This window comes from Mustela putorius, unplaced genomic scaffold, assembly GCF_011764305.1.
Source record: "Mustela putorius furo isolate JIRA1106 unplaced genomic scaffold, ASM1176430v1.1 tig00000095_pilon_pilon_pilon, whole genome shotgun sequence".
In the NCBI taxonomy this organism is placed as follows: Eukaryota; Metazoa; Chordata; class Mammalia; order Carnivora; family Mustelidae; genus Mustela; species Mustela putorius.
This window is the reverse complement of record NW_025421280.1, coordinates 28,309,909-28,329,848: the sequence shown is the minus strand read 5'-3', so window position 1 is coordinate 28,329,848 and position 19,940 is coordinate 28,309,909. Positions and strand designations below refer to the sequence as shown.

At 50.6% G+C, this 19,940-nt stretch overlaps 1 protein-coding gene across 2 annotated transcripts; it reads left to right on the top strand.

Moving 5' to 3' along the window:
- Nucleotides 1-141: 141 nt before the first annotated feature.
- On the top strand, nt 142-18,087 carry TMEM38A (transmembrane protein 38A). 2 transcript variants are annotated; one of them, XM_045082162.1, is made up of 7 exons: nt 142-651; nt 1,058-1,111; nt 11,741-11,897; nt 12,177-12,361; nt 14,059-14,146; nt 15,603-15,720; nt 16,506-18,087. In XM_045082162.1, exons 3-7 carry the CDS (start codon nt 11,770-11,772, stop codon nt 16,743-16,745), a joined length of 759 nt encoding a protein of 252 aa, XP_044938097.1. In that variant the 5' UTR covers nt 142-651; nt 1,058-1,111; nt 11,741-11,769; the 3' UTR covers nt 16,746-18,087. The 2 variants fall into 2 exon arrangements, with proteins under 2 accessions (XP_044938097.1, XP_004761128.2); XM_004761071.3 differs by lacking the exon at nt 142-651 and having other exon boundaries at nt 897-1,111.
- The last annotated feature ends 1,853 nt before the right edge of the window (nt 18,088-19,940 follow it).

The window sequence follows — 19,940 nt, the reverse complement described above, 5'->3', positions numbered from 1 at the left end:
CCGCCCCCTACAGGCCAGGCCCCTTTAGGAAAAAACTAGCGCCCCTTCTCGCTAGGGAGGCCCAGGGGTAGCGAAGAAAGGGCGGGGCGAGAGTGTGACGTCACCCAAAACTGGCACCAACCCGGGCGAGGTTGGGTTACGCACTGGAGGCGTGCGGCGCAGCCGTGAGACCCCTGCGCGCTGCAGAATTAGTGCCATAGCTTTTCCTTCTGGGCTGGGGTCTCCCAGGCGGCTTCTGGAGAAACCCGGCCTCCTGACCACTGAGCTGCGCAGAGGAATGGGTGCTGCTGTAGTGGACTCTCCCGGGCATGGTTTCCCGCGGGGAGGAGGTTCCTCCTGAGCCCAATGGAAGGCAGGGATTCCCCCCTAGGCTAGAGTTAACGAGGGTGCGGAGGTCCGACCGAGCTGTCCCTTTGGAGAACAGGGTTCCTGGTGGGGAATGGAGGTCATGACTTACAGAGCCCCACAGAGGACTAGGGTCATGAAAGCTCCATAGAGGACGGGGGTCTTGACACTCTAGGGCACGGGAAGATGGGGTTCACCACTTGTCGAGACCCACAGAGGATGCAGGTCCCGATCCAAGGCTCCAGAGGACATGGGTCCTAATTGAGTCCCACCAGGACAGGGTCCTGACCGACCCGTCCCTTCTGGGTGAGTTCTGTGCGGGAAGGACACCCCCCCCCCCGCCATGGAGACCTACCCTGTCCAACTCACACCACAGGGACACCCCTGCACCCTACCTCGCTGGGCTGAAGGGGGTCGTGATGGCCCGAGGCACAGAGTATGGGACACCCTACTGGGCTTTATGGGACAGGACGGTCCCACGACCCGCCCCGGGGCCAGCGGTCGTCCCTCCTCTCCCGCGGGGGCCGGGTTGGGGGCGGTGCCTGGCGGGCGGGGGCGGGTCCTGCGGCGGGGGCGCAGTCACCCGGCGGCGGGCTGCGGGACGTACGGGGCCGGGGGCTGGGGTGGAACCCGGTGGGCGCCATGGAGCTGCTCTCGGCGCTGAGCCTCGGTGAGCTGGCGCTCAGCTTCTCGCGGGTGCCGCTCTTTCCAGTCTTCGACCTCAGCTACTTCATCGTCTCCATTCTCTACCTCAAGTATGAGCCAGGTGAGCCAGAGCCAGCAGTCCGCGGGGGCTGGCATCGCGGGGCGGGGGGTGGGGGTAAACCTGCGGGTCGCGGGGAGGGGGAAGCCTTAGATCATGGCGGGGCACAGTACCAGGGACTGCTTCGGGGGAGCAGCAGGTGCTGGGATCGTGCTGTTCTTCCACAAGGAGTGGGCGGGGGGCGGCGGGGGGAAGACGAGGGAGGGCAAGGAGAGAAGCCCTCGGGATTGTGGGGCTGGGGGAGTAGGAGCGGATGAGGGCTGGATGGCAGGAGAGGAATGCAATTGTATAGAAGAGGGGGAACGGGTGCTCGGGAGGGGGCTGGAAGAGAAGGTCAGGGGTCCCGGCGGGGTCGCATGAATTTTGGCAAGCGGCATAGGTCGCGGTGAAAGCGCAGACTGGGGTCGGTGCTGCCCGTCAGTCCAGATGTCCTGGCCGCCCGCAGCCGTGACCTCCCTCCTTGCCCTTGGCGCGCAGAGCCGGAGCGGCTCAGTGTCTATATAAGGACCGGCAGTGCTGGGGGCAGTAATCCGGTTCAGAGAAAGTGACACCGGTGCCCCCGCTGATCTGCGGCCCTCAGCCCTCGGGCAATCTCCCCTCCTCCTCCGACAGAGCGAAGCTGGGTCTCCCGCGCCCGGCGGGAATTCTTCCAGCGGTGGCGCGGATCCTTTCCACTTACTGAGCAGAATCTGCCCTAGGGCAGGGTGATTTGGGGTTAGCTAACCCAGCCAGCCCCAGAGCGCCCCCTCCACCCCCCGCAGAGAATCTCAGAAAGGAAGAAAGATTCTGCTTCTTGGGGTTTTTTAAAAGCATTTTTTTTTAGATGATGGTAAATAGCCTCCTTAGAGTGTGGTCTATTTTTAGATAAGCCTCACTGAGTATTTCTTGTTCATCTCCTAGCGTTTTAACTGTTATAGCACACCAGCCAACTACAGGGACTAAAGAATTTAGCTTTAGAAAAGGGATCGATCATCTGGAAACTTTTTGACTGTTTCTCACACTTAGATGTAAATTCCTCTATATTCTTCTCTCAGGACTGAAATAGCTTTTTTTTTTTTCCAGATTGTAAAAATAGGTGCTTCTTTGTTTTTAAAAATCAAGCTGAGAAACAGAAAGGAAAAAAGATCCTTACAGTTGAGGTATTGCAGGCCCTTCTAGACCTCTATTCCATGCGTTTATAACCCTGTAGTTAGAGATGGTAAAGCACGATTTTATGCAAATAGGATCATATTCTGCTTGCCAAGTGTTTTTGTTCTGTTTTATTTTTGCCCGTCCACAAGCCAGAGCCTATTCTTTAAAAGCTATTCTGCAGATCAGTTACTTTGCAAAGCAAAATAAGCTTTGTGTTGTCTTAGCACGGGCCAGGACTGCATTTCCTGTCCAAGACAGATTTTGGTGGTTCATGCCGATTCCTGGGCAAGTACAGAACCTAGCACACCTTGGGAAATCTTAAACTGTGGAGGGCTGGCACTTCAGAGGGATGTAGGACACAAATGTCTGGAGGAAAGAGGTCTTCAGGCTGGCCGGGAGTATGCGGGGGGGGGGGGAGTGGTCCTAGAAATTTCTGCCAGAGTGAATAAGTCACCTGAACTAGAGGTACTGGAGCCTGAAGGTTCCTGAAGATGGGGAAGTCCAGTGGTTCATAACCTGCTTATATTAAAGGCTCATGGGGGCTCTTAAACCCCCATCTCACCTCCACTCCAGACAAACTGAATCAGAATATTTGGGATAGGGCCATCCCTGCATGCTTATGTTTCAGGGTCCCCTCCCCAGTGATTCCTGCATGCCTTCAAGATTGAGAAACCCCTGCCCAGTTCAAATGCCCTCGGTTTGCAATTGAGGAAGTAGGAAATAGTGGCTAAGCTAATTTACATGCCCAACCTGTGGTCCCATGGCTGGTAAATGCAGCCTTGGGACTCAAACCCAGGTCTGCTGGACCCCAAGACTCACTCCAATTGCTGAGATACTTGCTTCCCTTTAGAAAAGGGAGGGGTTGGGCTTAGCTGTTAGCCCCCCACCCCACCCCATCCTGTTTGTTGCTCCTGCTGAGCCTCTACGAATGTTTCTTAGAATCTGTGTACTGACTACAGGAGCAGCCACAGAATCTGCGGGGGCCTCCCCACTCAGAAAGTAGAATTTCAAGATGGTGACAGCAGCGCTAAAGTATATGTGGGACCTTTCTGAACACAGGGGCCTGGGCAATGGCACAGGTAGCACACCTGTGGAGCTGAGAGCCATGCTGGCTTTTAGGGAAAATCTCTGAATTAGGAGTCAGCCTCTACCACTGAACACCAGGCTGGTGTCTGCACCTCGGTGAGGTTCAGCTCACTCATCTGTTAAACAGGCTCGTCGGAACATAATCCCAAACTCTTCTGCCAGGCTATTGTAAAGATGTATTGAGAACTTTCTCCATAGTAGGGTCTAAGGCACTTGGGAGAGGTAGTTACAATTATTTGTAAGGACGTAGGAGGATGTGTTTCCCGAGATGCAGGCATTTTCTGGGTCAGGCTTTCGTGAGAATCCTGAATGAGGACAGATCTTAGAGTGTGGTCCTCAGATGAACAGCATCTGTGGCCCCTGGGAGCTGGTTAAGAAATGCAGAATGCCAGCCCACCCTCCCCCCCACCCTCAGACCCGCTGAATCAGAATCTGCATAATATTTAAGGAAGGATGGACTAAAAGAGGCAGGAGCTCCTTATTAGAACCTGGAGCTCCTTAATACAGCAGGGAGGAGAAGATCTGGCTCACCTCCCGGTTCCCTAGTTCTATCCAAGAAGAGAAGAAAAAGCAGTGGATGTCGGCTGCATGGTGGTTGAACGAATGAATGACAGTCCTGGATCCTTTTAAGCCTTGACCTGTCCCAAGAACCTTCCAGACCAGTGGTTCTCAAATATACCTCCACATTAAACTCACCTGGGGAGCTTTTCAGAACCCTCTTGTTCCCGCAGCACCCTTCCACTTAAATTAGAATCGCTGTGCACGTTACCAGTGTCAGTATGTCTTTTTTAAGTTCCCCAGATGCGAACCAGTTCTGTGTAAACAGTGCTGCCCAGGTCTTTGCACAAGTGACAGGGCCAGATCATTCTCTGTGGTGGAGGCCATCACAGGCATTTCAAGATATATCACAGCATCCCTGTGGCTCAGCCTACTAGATGCTGGTAGCATGTAGTTGTGACGACCAGAATGTGACAGCCAGTTGTGAGAACCAGAAATGTCCCCAGATGTAGTTGCCCTCAGTTGAGAAGCAGTGATCTAGACCAAGTCCCAAACGCCCAGTGCTTTCAAGGACCAGGCAGGTGATGTCTGGGAAGCGGTCTGCCAGCCACGTGAGGACTGTTCCCAGGTGAGACCCAGTTGTGCACATCTTCGCCTGATTGCAGCAAGAACCACCAGAAGTGATGTTTCAAGGGAAGCTGGAAGTGCGATATGCAGTTCCCTATGTGTATATATTCGGCTGTTCAGACATTTTTTTTTAATTTGTTTAAAAAAATTTAAAAAAATTGTTTTAAATAAAACAATTAACATTTTTTTTCTTTTTAAGAAGTTAATGGGCTATTTTCTAGAGCAGTTAGATCCACAGCAAAATTAAGCTGCAAGTATGATTTTCGTGTACTCTTTGACTTCCTCTCCATCAACATTCTGCACAGAGGAGTACCTTTGTCATAATCCAGGAGCCCGTTTCATTATTATTATAATATCACTATCACATATCATCAACCAAAGTCTAGAATTTACATTAGGGCTACTTGGTGTTGTACGTTTTGTGGATTTCACCAATTGTATAATGTGTATCCACTGTTAGGTTATCCTACAGATAATTTCACTAACCTAAAAATCCCCCAAGCTCCCCATGAGCATCCTGCCCCCTCCCTCCCTCAAGTCCTGGACAACCCCTGATCTTTTCATCATCTCCATAGTTTTGCCTTTTGCAGAATGTCATAGAATTGCAACCAGTGTGTAGCCTTTTTAGTCTGGCCTCTTTCACTGAGCGGTATGCATTTAAGGTTCTTCCATGTCTTTTCGTGGCTGGAAAGCTCATTTCTTTTCATTGCTGAGTAATCTCCCAGGGTACGTATGCACCATAGTTACTTATTCACCTACTGAAAGACATCTAGGTTGCAGGTTGAACATCTAAAATACTGTGGGACTAACAAGACAGCTCCTTGAGCCCTGTTTTGAGACCTCTGGCACGAACTCTAAGCTTTTTGAGGGTGAAGGGCTGCCTTTCCTCCAACCTTCCAAAAATCTGTCACAGGGGAAGAAACCAAGGCAGACAGCTGAGCTCCTTCAAGTCACTGAGAAGCTCTGTAAATACACCTCCCATGTTTGGACCTCAGACTAAATAGTGCAGAGCCATGGCTTTGCTGAAAGTGCCCTGGGGAACCTTCTAGTGCTTCCCTGCCTTCCATAGACAGGACTCTAACCCCCAGAGAGGGAATGCTGGGATGCCCATCCCAGGCCAGAGCTAGGGACGTGATCAGGGTTTCCTCCTCCCTCCTCAGGCAGAGCTGATTTTTATAAATCCATCAGCTAAAATTTCCACCCACAGGTACTTTCCATTTCAGTTCAGCTCCAGGAATAACTCGTGCATAATTGCTAAGCTCTAAGCAATTTCTTTTTGTTCTCACCGGCGCCCTTTGAAATGGGTAATAGCACCGGTGTGACCACCTGACCCAGGTTCTGTTAAGACAAGCACCAGAAGCCCCATGTCCTGGGAACCCCTCAGTCCCAGGCAAATCAGGCTGACTGGTCCCTCTAGACAGCACCCCCATTATGCACAAACGCACCCATTGAAACCCGGAGAGAGGAGTGACTAACCAAGCTCACCCGGCGAGAGGGGAGGGCTTTGGTGGCAAACCTGGGATTGCAGCCCACTTTCTCGTGGTTCCTGATGCTCCCCCAGAACCCAGCAAGAGAAACCAGGAAGGAGTATGGCAAAGGGAATGAGCCAAAGAGAAGGTTCTCGGCACTGCCTTGCTGTGTGATCTTCAGGGCAGGCCCATCCCCCATCAGCCTCCGTCTTCTCCAGTGTGGCAATGAGGAGACTGACCTTGGTCTTCTGGGTTGCTGAGACAAATAAGTTTGATAATGCTAAGAATCATCTTGATAATCACCCACACCGCCTTGAATCACCAATACAACTTGGGAAGAGGGTACTCTCATCTTCTTCTTTGGAAAGCAGAGGAAGCTGAGGCTGGCAGGGAATAGTCATTTGTCCAAGGCCACACCAGAGAGAGTGAGCAGCAGGGGCAAACCTTGGTCTGTGACTTTTCTACCAGGACTCACCCATGGTGCAAACACGGGAGCCTGCTTTACTCCCACTACCTGCGGCCCCACCCCCACCCCCTGCTCCCTGGACTCAGTCCCTGGGATGGTCCCAGAGGGCACCAGAGTGACCCTGGAAAGAATTCAACCCCTAACAGTTATTTTTAGATGCAGAGGTATCCATTTCTGCAAAACATGGGTGCCTCACCTGACCCAAGCCCTTGGAGGACCCACCAGCTGCTCCAAAGGATTAACTCTCAGCTGGCAGCATTTTTAAATAGACACCCCAGGGAAGAGAAGAGAACATTCTGCCTAATACTGTAGGACCTTTGTCAATGCTGAGACTTAGGACAACCTCGAGGGCAGGGAGAAGATGCGCTGTGGGCTTGTAACTCCAGAGTGAGATCGAGGAGGGAAATTTCAATTCCTGCCCTTGTCAGGAGCTGGGCAAAGAAGGGACTGGGGTTCGCACCTGGCAGAAGTAGTGGGACACAGAGGAAAAATGGTTTGTCCAAGGTCTCATGGTTAGTTGGGGATGGCAAAGAGAAAGGGGAGTGTGCTTACAACTTTCTTTCAGACTTTTATTAAGCAAGTTTCCTGATTATAAAATGTAGTTTGTGCAAGAGAATGGAGAGAGAACTTGGGTTCTATTCCTATGTTAGCATGTCTTACAGCAGAGAAAAATAAATATGGCACTTGAAAATATTGTGCTCCGTGAAAGAGCGAGAGGTAAAAGACTATGTTATATGATTCCACCAAATGAAGTATGTAAGTTCAGAACATTTTCCTTCCTCCAAAAGGAAACCCCAGCCCCATGAGCAGTAAGTCCCCACCCTCTCCTCCCCCAGCGCCCCCCCCTCGAAGTCACCAGTCTACTTTCTGTTTTTGTGGATTTGCCTGTTCTGAACATTTCATACAGATGACCTCACACACTGTGGGACCCTTTGTGTCTGACTTCTTTCACTTAGCATGTTTGCAAGATTTGTTTTCATGTTGTAGGACTTCATTCCCCTTTAAGGCGGAATGATATTCCATTGTGTGACTCTACCACATCTTGTTTAACCATTCATCTATTGGGGGACACTTGGGTTGTTTCCACCTTTTGGCAAATTGTAGATAGTGCTACCATGAACATGATTTTTTAAAAAAGATTTTATTTATTTATTTGACAGAGATCCCAAGTAGGCAGAGAGGTGGGTGGGGGCAGGGAGGGGGAAGAAGGTGCTCCCCACTGAGCAGAGAGCCCCATGTGGGGCTTGATCCCAGGATCCCAAGATCATGACCTAAGCTGAAGGCAGAGGCTTTAACCCACTGAGCCACCCAGACGCCCCGTGAACATGATTTTTTTAAGAGCCTTCCAGAACCTTTTGCTAGGTTCTCCAGTAGGATATAGCATGGTTCCCCACTGCCCACCTTCTGCTCCTGGACCTCTGATCATGACCATCAGAGAGGGAGCAAGTGGTCAGGATCTGATAGGAGGCTGGTGGAACCCTGTGTGATGAACATCATGTCCCTCTTGCCTATTGGCTTTCCAGGGGGACTCTTGTTTTTACTAGTTTTGATGATTAAGTATTTCATACACACAGAATAAATATCATGGACATCTTTCTCCCCTCCAAACAGATTTAACAGATGTGAACATAGATTTGCTTCAGATGGTTTTCTTAAAGACTTTATTTATTTATTTATTTATTTATTTATTTATTTGAGGGCGCCTGGGTGGCTCAGTGGGTAAGCCACTACCTTCGGCTCAGGTCATGATCTCGGGATCCTGGGATCAAGTCCCGCATCGGGCTCTCTGCTCAGCGGGGAGCCTGCTTCCTCCTCTCTCTCTCTCTCTGCCTGCTTATGCCTACTTGTGATCTCTCTCTCTCTGTCAAATAAATAAATAAATAAATAAATAAATAAGAAAAAAGATTAAAAAAAAAGAGAGAGAGAGAGAATGAGTGCAAGTTGGGGAAGGGGCAGAGGAAGAGGGAGAGAATCTCAAGCAGACTCTGAGTGGCACACAGAGCCAACTTCATGGTTCTTAGAGTAAAAGATCCTACAATGACCCTGTTCCAAGTAAGGTCACATGCTGAGGTTCTGGTGGGCACGAATGCTGAGCAGGAGGACCCTAGTCCCCCATATAACTCGCTGCAAGTGGGAATAATGATCCGTATATCATGTGCGGCTAACAGCTCTTGAGGATGGAGTGAAGGGGTATAGTTTCCTAGAACAAAATAGTAATGCCCTTACTATCAGTAAGTAATCAGTGAAGTGGGGAGGGTCTCTTATAGTGGGACCCAGAGTGCCCAACACAGCCTCAATGCCTGGGGTGTTCCCTCCACATTTACTAGAAGGGGAGCTCCATGAGGGCGGGAGTTCATTCACTCCCAGCTGTTTATTGGGTGGCTGCTATTTGGCAGGCCTAGCGCTGTGCACTGGGCGTGCAGCAGCAGGTAAGACTGAGGAGGTCCCCCTACTCACCAAAGGATTAAGACCAAACCAGTCCGTTGAGTGTATCAACAGTATGGATCCGTATTCATGTCAGTGGCTTTGCCCGGGGTGCAGGTCATGGAGAGACCAAGCATTCAGACTCAGGTTAGAGACTAAAGGCATTCAATTTCTAGAAACAACGTGACTTTTTGTTTAAGGTTTTTTGTTTTGTTTTGTTTTGTTTTTTTGAGAGAGAGAGGGCGCACGAGCAGGGGGCGGGGCAGTGGGAGAAGCAGAATTCCTGCTGAGCAGGGAGCCCAGTGTGGTGCCAGATCCCAGGACCCCGAGGTCAAGATCTGAACCGAACGCAGACACCCAATCAACTGAGCCACCCAGGTGCCCCCAAAGTGACAAAAAACAGGGTGACAGGGTGGCTCAGTCAGTTCGGCACCCAACTTTTGATTTTGGCTCAGGTCGAGCCCTGCATTGGGCTCCACACTCAGCAGGGAGTCTGCTTGAGATTCTCTCTCTCCCTCTGCCCCTTCCTCCTCTTGTGCTCTCTCGCGTGTACGCTCTTTCTCTCTGAAATACATAAACACAGCTTAAAAAAAAAAAAAAGAGGGGCACCTTGTGTATAGATTCTAATAATCACCACCACAGTTGGGGTACAGAATGGTTCTGGCACCCCAAAGGAACTCCCTTGCGATGTACCTTTATAGTTATATCCTCCTCCGAGCCCTAACGCCTGGTGACCACTGATCTACTCTTTGCCACGTATCGCTATGTTTTTTTTTTTACTTGGAGAAAGTCATAGAAATGATACCATATAGTATGTAACCTTCTCTTTTCTTTTTAAAGATTTATTTGAGAGAGAGAGCAGGAGTGAGGGAGGGACAGAGGGAGAGGGACAGAGAGTCTTAAGCAGGCTCCACACTGGCCGACTGAGATGCTTCAGGGTGGGGTTCAGGTATCTGGTTTGTAAAGTCCCCCAGCAATGCTGATGTACAAACAAAAGGAAGGTAAGTGCACTGAGCCCTTTTCTTGACAAATGGGATTCTGTTTCTTTTTTTTACTTATTTGACAGAGACAGAGAGAGAGAGATCACAAGTAGGCAGAGCAGCAGGCCGGCGGGGGGGGGCGGGGTGGAGGGTGGCATGTGGGGAAGCAGGCTTCCTGCTGAGCAGAGAGCCCGATGCAGGGCTTGATCTCAGGACCCTGAGATCATGACCTGAGCTGAAGGCAGAGGCTCAACCCACTGAGCCACCCAGGTGCCCCGGGATTCCTGTTTCTGTTTGCTAAGCAAGATCATTTTTTTGTGTGTGTTTTGTTGCCTTGGGTTTATAAAAAGACTCAGTTGACTATCATTTATAAGTCTGTATCCTCAGTTACAGAAACTGAAATAAGTTACATTTTTTCTGTCATTCATTTTATTTTATAACAGCTTCATTAAGCCGTAATTCACATACCACCCATTTATAGCATCCCATTAGTTGGTTTTCAGTATATTCGCAGAATTGTACAACCATCACGTCCAAAAGAAATCTGTAGCCTTTAGCTACACCCTCCTATATCCCCCATTCCCTCCAGCCTTAAGCAACCTCTAATCTACTTTCTCTTAGTGTTAAAAATTAAATAAAATACCAAGACCCATAATAGGATAAAGTCCACAGGGTCATGGGAGCCCAGAGGCAGGAGTGACTGACCCAGCAAAGCAAGGAAGCCTTCCTAGAGGAGGTGGCATTTGTGCTTGGCCATTTTTGCTTTTGTGTCTTTGCTCCTTCTGTGCCACTAGCTTGTAACAGAAGACAACAAGTGTTGGGGAGGAGGTGGAGGAGTTGGAACCCTTGTGAACAGCTGATAGGAATATAAACTGGTGCAGCCACCATGGAAAACAATATGGCCGTTCCTCAAACAAGTTAAACATCGAACTACCATTTGGCCCATCACTTCCATTCTGGGTGTATCCCCAGAAGAGTTGAAAGCAGGAATTCAAATTGATATTGTTTCACTTATGTTCTTAGCAGCATTATTCGTCATCGCCAAAAGGTAGAAATAACTCCAATGTCCATCGATGGGTGAGTGGGTAAACAAAATGTGGTATATCCATACAACGGAAGATTATTCGGTCTCAGAGAAGAAGGAATTCTGACGCATGCTACAAAATCAGGTTATTATGCTGAGTGAAAGAAGCCAGACACAAGAGGACAAATATGTGTGATTCCACTTACATGAGGTCCCTAGAGGAGTGGAATTCACAGAGACAGGAAGTAGATGGTGGGAGCCAGGGGGCTGAAGGAGGCAACAGAGAATTAGTGTTTAATGGGGACAGAGTTTCAGCTGGGGACAATGAAAAAGTCCTGGAGATGGATGGTGGTGATGGTTACATGACAGTGTGAATGTGCTTCATGCCGCCGAGCTGTTTACTTAGAAATGGTAGCACATTTTATGTATATTTTACCATAATTTTTTTAAAAAGGTAAAAAGAAGGAGAGACCAAGAGGACAGGCATGAGCTTGTAGGGATCTTGGCATCAGCCCAAGTCAGAAGCAGCCGCATGGAAGCGTTCTCATCTGTACATCGCTCCCTCTCCACATCACCCTCTCTTGTAGGGATGAGAGTGACCGCTTGGCTGTGGTTATCAATGAGGATTTAGCAACTCCTTCATATAAATGTAAACCCAGTATCTGAGACCTGGAGGGGCTTGCTAAGTGGGACCTGGTGTTACCGTCATTGCCACATCTCTGAGCACGGAAGAAGGAGCCCTGGCCCAGCTCTGCCTTTTCTCCATGTGACCTCAGGCACCTGTCCAGCCTGTCTGAGCCTGGGTTCTTCCTCTGAAATGGGCAAGCTGCAAGGCAGCTGAATTAGGATGGGCTGACTGGAGGGCATGGGGACAAAGCATGCCCTTGCCACTCTGGTGACGGTGGGGAACACCCCTGTGCCCCTCAGGAGCAGTCGAGCTGTCCCGGCGTCATCCCATGGCATCCTGGCTGTGTGCCATGCTGCATTGCTTCGGGAGTTACATCCTGGCTGATCTGCTCCTCGGGGAGCCCCTAATCGACTACTTCAGCAACAATTCCAGCATCCTGCTGGCCACAGCTGTCTGGTAAGCACTGTCCAGCTGGTGGGGTATGGGAGAGCAGATTTGGGGGCAGGGGTGACCCAGCCACCTGGAAGGTGGGCAGTGGGGTTGGAGTCAATGGGGTTGGAGGAAATGGGACCCATCTGCACAACATTCACAGCGGACCTGAGTGCACTGCTGTCCACTGCCCAACTCTTTCCCAAGCCCAGCAAGCCGGGGAGGGGGATCTGGACAAAACCTCAACCCCCCCAGGGACCCTCAATGGTCTGTCTCCCCCTGATGCTCTGCATTCTCTCCCCAAAGGTACTTGATTTTCTTCTGCCCTCTGGACCTCTTTTATAAATGTGTCTGCTTCCTGCCTGTGAAACTTATATTCGTGGCCATGAAGGAGGTAGTGAGAGTCCGCAAGATTGCCGTGGGGATCCATCACGCCCACCACCACTACCACCATGGGTGGTTCGTCATGATTGCCACCGGCTGGGTCAAAGGTAAACAGGACCATGATGACATTGGGAAGTCACCTCCGCTGAGAACCCCTGCTCAGTGATACATGTCTGGCACCCAGGTTGGCACAGACATTGCTCCAGGCTATGAGGACTGTTGTGGGAGTCCAGCCTCATTAGCTGACAGCTTTCGAGTAAATGGGAAGATTCTTCCAGAATTTAACTGTCAAAGATAAACAGGCCCACAAGACAATGATGACTATCTCTCAAGCAGGGGTCCTCAGCTGTGACACTACTGATGTTTGGTGCCTGGTCATCCTTTGTGGTGGGTGCTGTCTTGTGCGGGGTAACATGTTGAACAGCATCCCTGGCCTTCTCCCACCAGATGTCAGTAGTGCCCACCTGTGTGACAACCAGAAATCTCTTATCTCATTTGATTCTTAAGACTCTGCTTTAGGAAAAATCTAACATCATCCCCTATTTACTGAGAAGGGAAATGAAATGACTTGCTTATGGTCACACGGCTAAGGGGGTGTAGCTATGTTAGACTCCAGATCCTCAGAATTCAACATCCACATTCTTAACGACTTTGAAGTCCTCCTTTTCCCTTCTCCTTTGGTTATGCTAAGAGGTAGGCCAAGATAGACTTTAAAGCAGAAAATGTTACTAAAAATTAAAGAGGGGCCCTTTATAATGATAGGTCAATCCACTAGGAAGATACAACAATAATAAACATATATGCACCTAAAAATAGCATCAAAATATATAAAGCAAAAACTGAGAGAAGCTAAAGGAGAAATAGACAGTCCAGCAATAATAGTTGTAGAGGTGGACCCAGGAGTAACAAGAAGACAAGGAAAGAAGGCTCGACTTTCTTTTTGCTAATACCATGGGCCTCCTTATCCCTGCTCCCTGATACCAAAGTGAGTACTGCTGACATGCCGGGGCCTACGGGCACACTCCACTGAGCCATAGTGTACTCAGCTCCATTGACACATGGGGCTGGATCAACTGTAGGATGTTGAGCAGCATTCCTGACCTTAACCCACCCGTAGCAGCCCTGCCCCAGTTGCAACAACCAAAAATATTTCCATATATTTCCAAATGCCTCACTGGGGACAAAATCACTCCAGATATGAACCCTTGGTTCATATCAGATATGAACCCACTGGTGGTACATACCAGGTACCTCAGCACAGCCATTTCTGGAGTGGGTGTTCAGCTCTCTTTAGCCAATACATTTGGGGTAAATGGGAAGATTTTTCTAGAATCTCAACCATTATGTCCCATGTGGGTCTCCTGATTTGCTCTCCACAAAGCCTATGCTATAGAACAAATGCCTCAGGGGTATAGTTTGCCTCCCAGAGGGAACATGGCTTAAGAAAGATTGAAAATTTAGAACCCTAAGGAGGAGGAAGACTGAGATGGGGAGCCCTCTAGAAGCCTTATGCACAGTTCAGGGTCCTGGGCTAGGGATATCAGGGCAGACAACCCATATTTGTCCAAGATATGCCTTGGAGATGAGATATGAGCTCAATTCCTTCATGCTGCTTTTACTCCAAATATGCCATGTGACCTTCCTGAGCCTCAGTTTCCCCACTGCAGCTGGTTATTGTACACCCAGGCTCAGTATCTCTCTGGAGAAGACTCTAGGAGCAGTGAAGCTGCTTCCTTGGGAACTCAGCCAAGAAGAGTGGGGAGCTGGAGGTGGCCGGCTCATTCAGGAGCACCCTGTCTCCTAGGCTCTGGCGTCGCCCTCATGTCTAACGTTGAACAGCTGCTCCGAGGGGTCTGGAAGCCAGAGACCAATGAGATCCTGCACATGTCCTTGTGAGTATCCTGTTCCACCCCCCTACCATCCCTCCTGTATGTACAGGTGCCTCCTGGGCCTGACCCTGGGTTGGATGTTCCCAGTAACTTAGAAGCCCCAGCCACTAATTCTGTCTTCCAGAAGCTTCCAGAGGTCATGGAGCATCTTTGGAGCTGAAAGGGAACTGTAACTCTGCCTTGGGGGGAGGAGCAAGCAGAGCCGTAGGGAGATGAGATACTTGATTTGGGTTTTGAAGAGTGAGTAGGAGTTTCCTGGCAAAGGGCAAGCCTCTGGACAGAGGCCAGCACCTCTGCCAACTGTCAAGTGAGAAAAGTACAATGATTCTGCCCAGTTCTGCAGGGTCCCGGTACAGAGTGTGGGTGGGAAGGAGTACAGAGCATTGGTGGAGAACGCAGGGCACAGAGTGTGGGTGGCAAGTGTAGCTGGAACTAGGTAGGCAGGACCACAGGGCAGCATCCAGGACCCAACCTTGGGTCCTGTGCTACATTTAGCCTATACATTTTTAAAAGACCTCATTGGTTTGGGCTCGTTAAATTTTCTCCCAATCTATAATAAAGAAAGTGAGAGCCATTAAAATACGACACTTTTTTAAAAGGCTCACCCATATGCCAAAGAAAATTCCCAGTTCACACTTATCTCATCTCATCCCCCCTGGAGACCTATTCCCACCCTCAGTTCACCGACAAGGAAATGGGGACCCAGAACGTGACGTTGCCTGCTACTAAATGGGCAAGGGTTTTCCCATCCTGCATTCTGTTTCGGCCTCCTGAGCAGAGGGTGAGGGCTTCATGGATTCATGCTCATGAACTCCCTGGCCCTGGTATCTGGTGAGCACTTTGGAAATAATCAGGCAGAATTATCATCATTAAGGACATCAGTGAACCACGGACATCGGGAGCAGAAGTCACAGGGCTCTCTTCTGCAACAAGTTAAAATATTGCAAACCCATCCCATAGGAAAGGAAAGAAAAGTGAAGAAAAACCATGTGTTATAATCCTACCTTCTGGGGGACGTTTTATTGGGGTTTGGTTACACAGACATAGCTGACCGCCTGCATGCCTGACCTGTCTTCAGCCCCTCCAGAGGTCGATCTGATACCACGTGGCCCAAGACCCCACCTTAAATCACATCGTTCCTAACTGGTATGACCCAAAGTCCCCAATGAACAGAAACACTCCTTTCAGGCGGGACATTTCCAGGTGCTGAAAAGAGACCTCCCAGGAGCCAGAGGGGAAAGCCACACCTCTCTTTGGGCCAAGTTAACCCTTTACTGTGCAGAGAGATCCCCCCCCACTCCTTATCTATGCCATGCCGGCAGCTTCCCACCTCCCACTCAGGAGAAGCTGGGATGAAAACTGGGGCCGGTAGCGGGCAGGTGGAGAAGGGGGTCTGGGCCAGAGGGAAAAAGGCCTGGGCTGCGTGGTGCCTCATAGTAACAGAGGCTGCCCCCTCCAGCCCCACGAAAGCCAGCCTCTACGGAGCCATACTCTTCACCCTCCAGCAGACCCGCTGGCTCCCGGTGTCCAAAGCCAGCCTCATCTTCGTCTTCACCATGTTCATGGTATCCTGTAAGGTAAGCCGTCCTGCCCTGCCCCACGCCAGCCCACACCTTCCAGGCTGGGAGCTCAGACGTGTGCTCTTGTGTCCCAGAATGGACAGCCCTAAGGCAGGGAGTTGGGGAAGGGAGTCCCTATAGGTCTGTGCATAGGAAGAAGGTCTGATAGGAGGAGGGTCCAGCACGTGGGGACAGGGTGAGGACAATTAAGGCCTTCTGGGCACAGGGCCCAGCCTGGGCAAAGGCCAAAAAGAGGGACAGAAGCACATGGAGTCTGTTTGGAGAATCAGGGCCTCATGCCTTGGTGGTGGAGAGCTGAGAGATAAGACCCGGGAAGGTACACTCAGGACCCCAGGGACTCAGGCTGGATGAGGAATGGTGCTGGTTTCATCCTGAGGCCTTGAGCTGGAGTTAGCTCACCCAGGAAGGGTCTTTGGGAACCACACTGCCCTACCCCATAGATCTGGGGAGCTCTGCTGCTGGCTGCCAGGGAGGGGACCCATTGGTCACTGTTTCTCTCTAGGCCCAGGTGTTGGGGGGCCCCTGATGTTGAGGGGAGAGATCAGTTGTCCCCGTTGCTGTCTGGGGTTTCAGCACCAGAAGTCCTATATCCAGAAAACCTACCATAGTTAGTCATCCTCCTGGGGGTGCGTAAAGCCAGAGGGATGGGTCTTGACTACCTCTGACCTTGACCTGGCTGGCCTTTTCTCCCCTCTTTCCTCCTCTTACCCCCCACATCTTGCTTTCTACCTTGGTCTCTATCTCTCTTGCTGTCTCCCTGTCTCTCTGTTACCCTACCTCAGGTGTTCCTGACGGCCACTCACTCCCACAGCTCCCCTTTTGATGTTCTGGAGGGCTACATCTGCCCTGTGCTGTTTGGGACCGCCTGGGGGGGCAACCATCACCACGACAACCATGGTGGATCCCACGGTGGGTCCCATGGCGGAGGCGGGCCCGGCTCACCACACTCAGCCCTACCTGCTAGGTCCAAGGAGGAGCTGAGTGAGGGCTCCAGGAAGAAGAAGACCAAGAAGGCAGATTAGTGTATGGCCCAGAGGCCTTGAGGGGTGCCAGGGAGAAGACCCGGACCCAGGACCCTCAGAGCCAGTGCGGGAGCATTGTGGGCTCTGCTCTCCCCTCTCTGGGCCTCAACTTCCCAGTCTGCAAACTGGGGCCATGTGGGGGGGGGTTAAATGAGATATGGGGGTGAGGAGAGGGTAGAGAGGTCCCTCTCTCTTTCTGCCAGGCCACCAGAGCGACACAGCTTTATTTGGTGGGAGACCCACAGCACCCTGGCAGTGGCCCCAGCCAGAAACCCCAACAGTTATATTCTTGGTTCTACTATTCCCTCTTTAAAACTACATCTGGACTCCAGAAAAACTTCAAGTCAGGTTGAGACTCATGAAATTGATGGACAATTCCTAAGTGTCTGCTGTGAGGCAGCAGCTGCGACTTCCTCTCCTCGTGCCCGCTCCTCCCCGACGGCACTGGGCAAGCTGCCTACTCCGAGCCTCGCATTCCCCATCTGTGTAGTGGAGACCCTCCCCCCCAGCACCTCCGTGTGGAAGTGCTGGTGTGCACCTGGACGTGAACCAGCCTTACCAACTCTAAAGCACCGTGCAGGCGGGAGGGGAGGCCTTGAGGGGTGTTCCTCGTGCTTGACAACGGCTTTGCATTTTAGATTATTTGTGTTCGTGGATCGGAGAACCCCCGCAAGTTACCTGGCACGGAGGGGGCCTTCAGTAGACACATTTGGGCCCGTCTTAAGAGCTTGGGTGGTGGGGAAGGCATGTTGTGATCTTTGGCTTCAGGCAGTCCCGAAACCAAAGAAATGCCGCAAGCTGGGCCGGGGTGCCAAGATCCAGCTCCATCAAGGGCCCCTGGACACTTGCTGTCGGGCCCTAGAAGCTTCGGGCCTCCCCATGCTGGCATCCTCCACTGCTCAGTCATTCAGAGGACTTGGCTTGCTCTGTGCCGAGCCTTGTGCTGCTGCTGGGCGGGCCCAGAATATGCTTCAGGGTGAGTGAGGAACGGTAGCTGAGGCCCCCCTGCCCCGACCCCACGGGCCACCTTCATCTCAGCCTGCATCACCAGGACAGCCAGGAGGGCTGGGTAGATTAGGTGTGGCTAGTCTCAGGTGGGGTTTGGGCACGGATGGGGCCGGTTTAGAGCTGTCCTCTGCACTAGGGGGGATCAGAGCAGCAGCCTACATCGGCAGCAAGATCAGCGCGCAGGGTCCCGGGTATTGCCGAGCTGTTGGGAAAGTGCCTTGATCTGGTGACACCTGGGAGCCGGTTGGGTCCTGAGGCTCCCAATGCATCCTCTTGCATGTTTATCAAGGCTCGGCATGAAGGTTCAGCAAATAAATCTGTTGTGGAAGAAGCACATTGGCCTGGCTGATTTATTCCTGCTCTTTCGGCCTCCGGACACGGCAGGGTTCTTTGTCCTTAAAGACGCTCAGAGTTTCCAGGGAGACGAGGCTCCTGGCAGCCCCCCAATGGCCAAGAGGAGATGGAGCCTGTGGGTAGAGTTTGGAGTTCGGAGTTCAGATATTTACTGTGCCACCGACAGATCATGGGGTCTCCCCTTCTCCAAGCCTGTTTGCTTCTTGGGGAATAAGGGTAATGATTATCACTGTCCTTTATGGACAGATGGGGGAATTAACGGGGTGATTGGGGTTTGCAGCTAAGAGGCCATACAGGACCCTGTTAAGAGAACCACTTGGCAATCACACATCTGATAAAGGGATTGTATCCAGAATATATAAAGAAGTCTGAAAACTCAATAATAAAACGGCCCAATTAAAAATGAGTAAGGAATTTGAAAGGACACTTGGCCATGGAGAATATATAGATGACATTTTAAAAAGCACATGAAAAGATGCCCAACATCCTTAGCCATCAGGGAAATCGGTGGGAAGATACCCATTACATTGTCTAGGATGGTTAAATTAAAAAGACTGACCATACTGAGTGCTCGAAAGGATGTGGAGCAACAGGAACTCTCTTCATTCCGTGGGCAGGAATATAAAATGGTGCAGCTGTTCTGGAAGACAGTGACAGTTTCTTAAAAATTTAGCTTTCTGGGGCACCTGGATGGCTCAGTCACCTAAGCATCTGCCTTTGGCTCCGGTCATAATCTCAGGATCCTGGGATCGAGCCCCATATCAGACTCCCTGCTCAGCGGGGAGCCTGCTTCTCCCTCTGCCAGCAGCTCTCCCTGCCTCTGCTCTTTGTCTCTGACAAATAAATAGATAAAATCTTTTTAAAAATTAAATGTTCATTTACCGTGTAACCCAGCTATTCGGGTGCTTGCCCAAGAGCAATGAAAATATGTGTCCGTGCAAAGACGTGTACAGCGATCTGCATAGGCGCTTTGTAATAGCCCCAAACTGGAAACAACAAATGTCCATCAAAAGGTGAGGGGATGGATAACTGCTCCATCCCAGTGGAATCGTGCTCAGCGATTCCATTAGCAAAAGGAACCAGCATGGGACAACATGCATTACAACAAATGCATTACAATGGGTGGGGGAAACCATATAAAGAAGAATACATACTCTACAAGCCCATGTATATAAAATTCTGGAAAAGGCAAATTAATTTATAGTAACAGGCTGATCAGTGGATGCTTGGGGAGAGAGGGATGAGGAGGGGAGGAGGGAGGGAGGGAAGGTGAAGAAGCAGATAGAAACTGAGTGGCGGGGGCACCTGGGTGGTTCAGTGGGTTAAAGCCTCTGCCTTCAGCTCAGGTCATAATCCCAGGGTCCTGGGATCCAGCCCAGCATCGGGCTCTCTGCTCAGCAGGGAGCCTGCTTCCTCCTCTCTCTCTGCCTGCCTCTCTGCCTACTTGTGATCTCTATCAAATAAATAAACAAAATATTAAAAAAAAAAAAGAAAGAAAGAAACTGAGTGATGGAAATCTTAACTATCCTGACTGTAGTGGTGATTTCACGGGTCTATATGCACATCACAGCCTACCAAATCCTATGGTTTAAAGGTGTTTTTTTTTTATTTATCTGACAGAGGGAGAGAGATCACAAGTAGACTGAGAAGCAGGCAGAGAGAGGGGAGGAAGCAGGCTCCCCGCTGACCAGAGAGCCCGATGCAGGGCTCGATCCCAGGACCCTGAGATCATGATCTGAGCCTAAGGCAGAGGCTTATCCCACTGAGCTATCCAGGTGCCCCGAATCCTATGATTTAAATGTGCGCAATTTAGGGGCACCTGCCTGGCTCATT

What these genes read in the sequence shown, in the direction of transcription:
- TMEM38A (XM_004761071.3), top strand. Translation starts at nt 988, where the DNA reads ATGGAGCTGCTCTCGGCGCTGAGCCTCGGTGAGCTGGCGCTCAGCTTC. An exon ending in TGCCACCGGCTGGGTCAAAG is followed by an intron (nt 12,362 to 14,058) that starts GTAAACAGGACC and finishes CCTGTCTCCTAG; the next exon opens with GCTCTGGCGTCGCCCTCATG. An exon ending in TGTTCATGGTATCCTGTAAG is followed by an intron (nt 15,721 to 16,505) that starts GTAAGCCGTCCT and finishes ACCCTACCTCAG; the next exon opens with GTGTTCCTGACGGCCACTCA.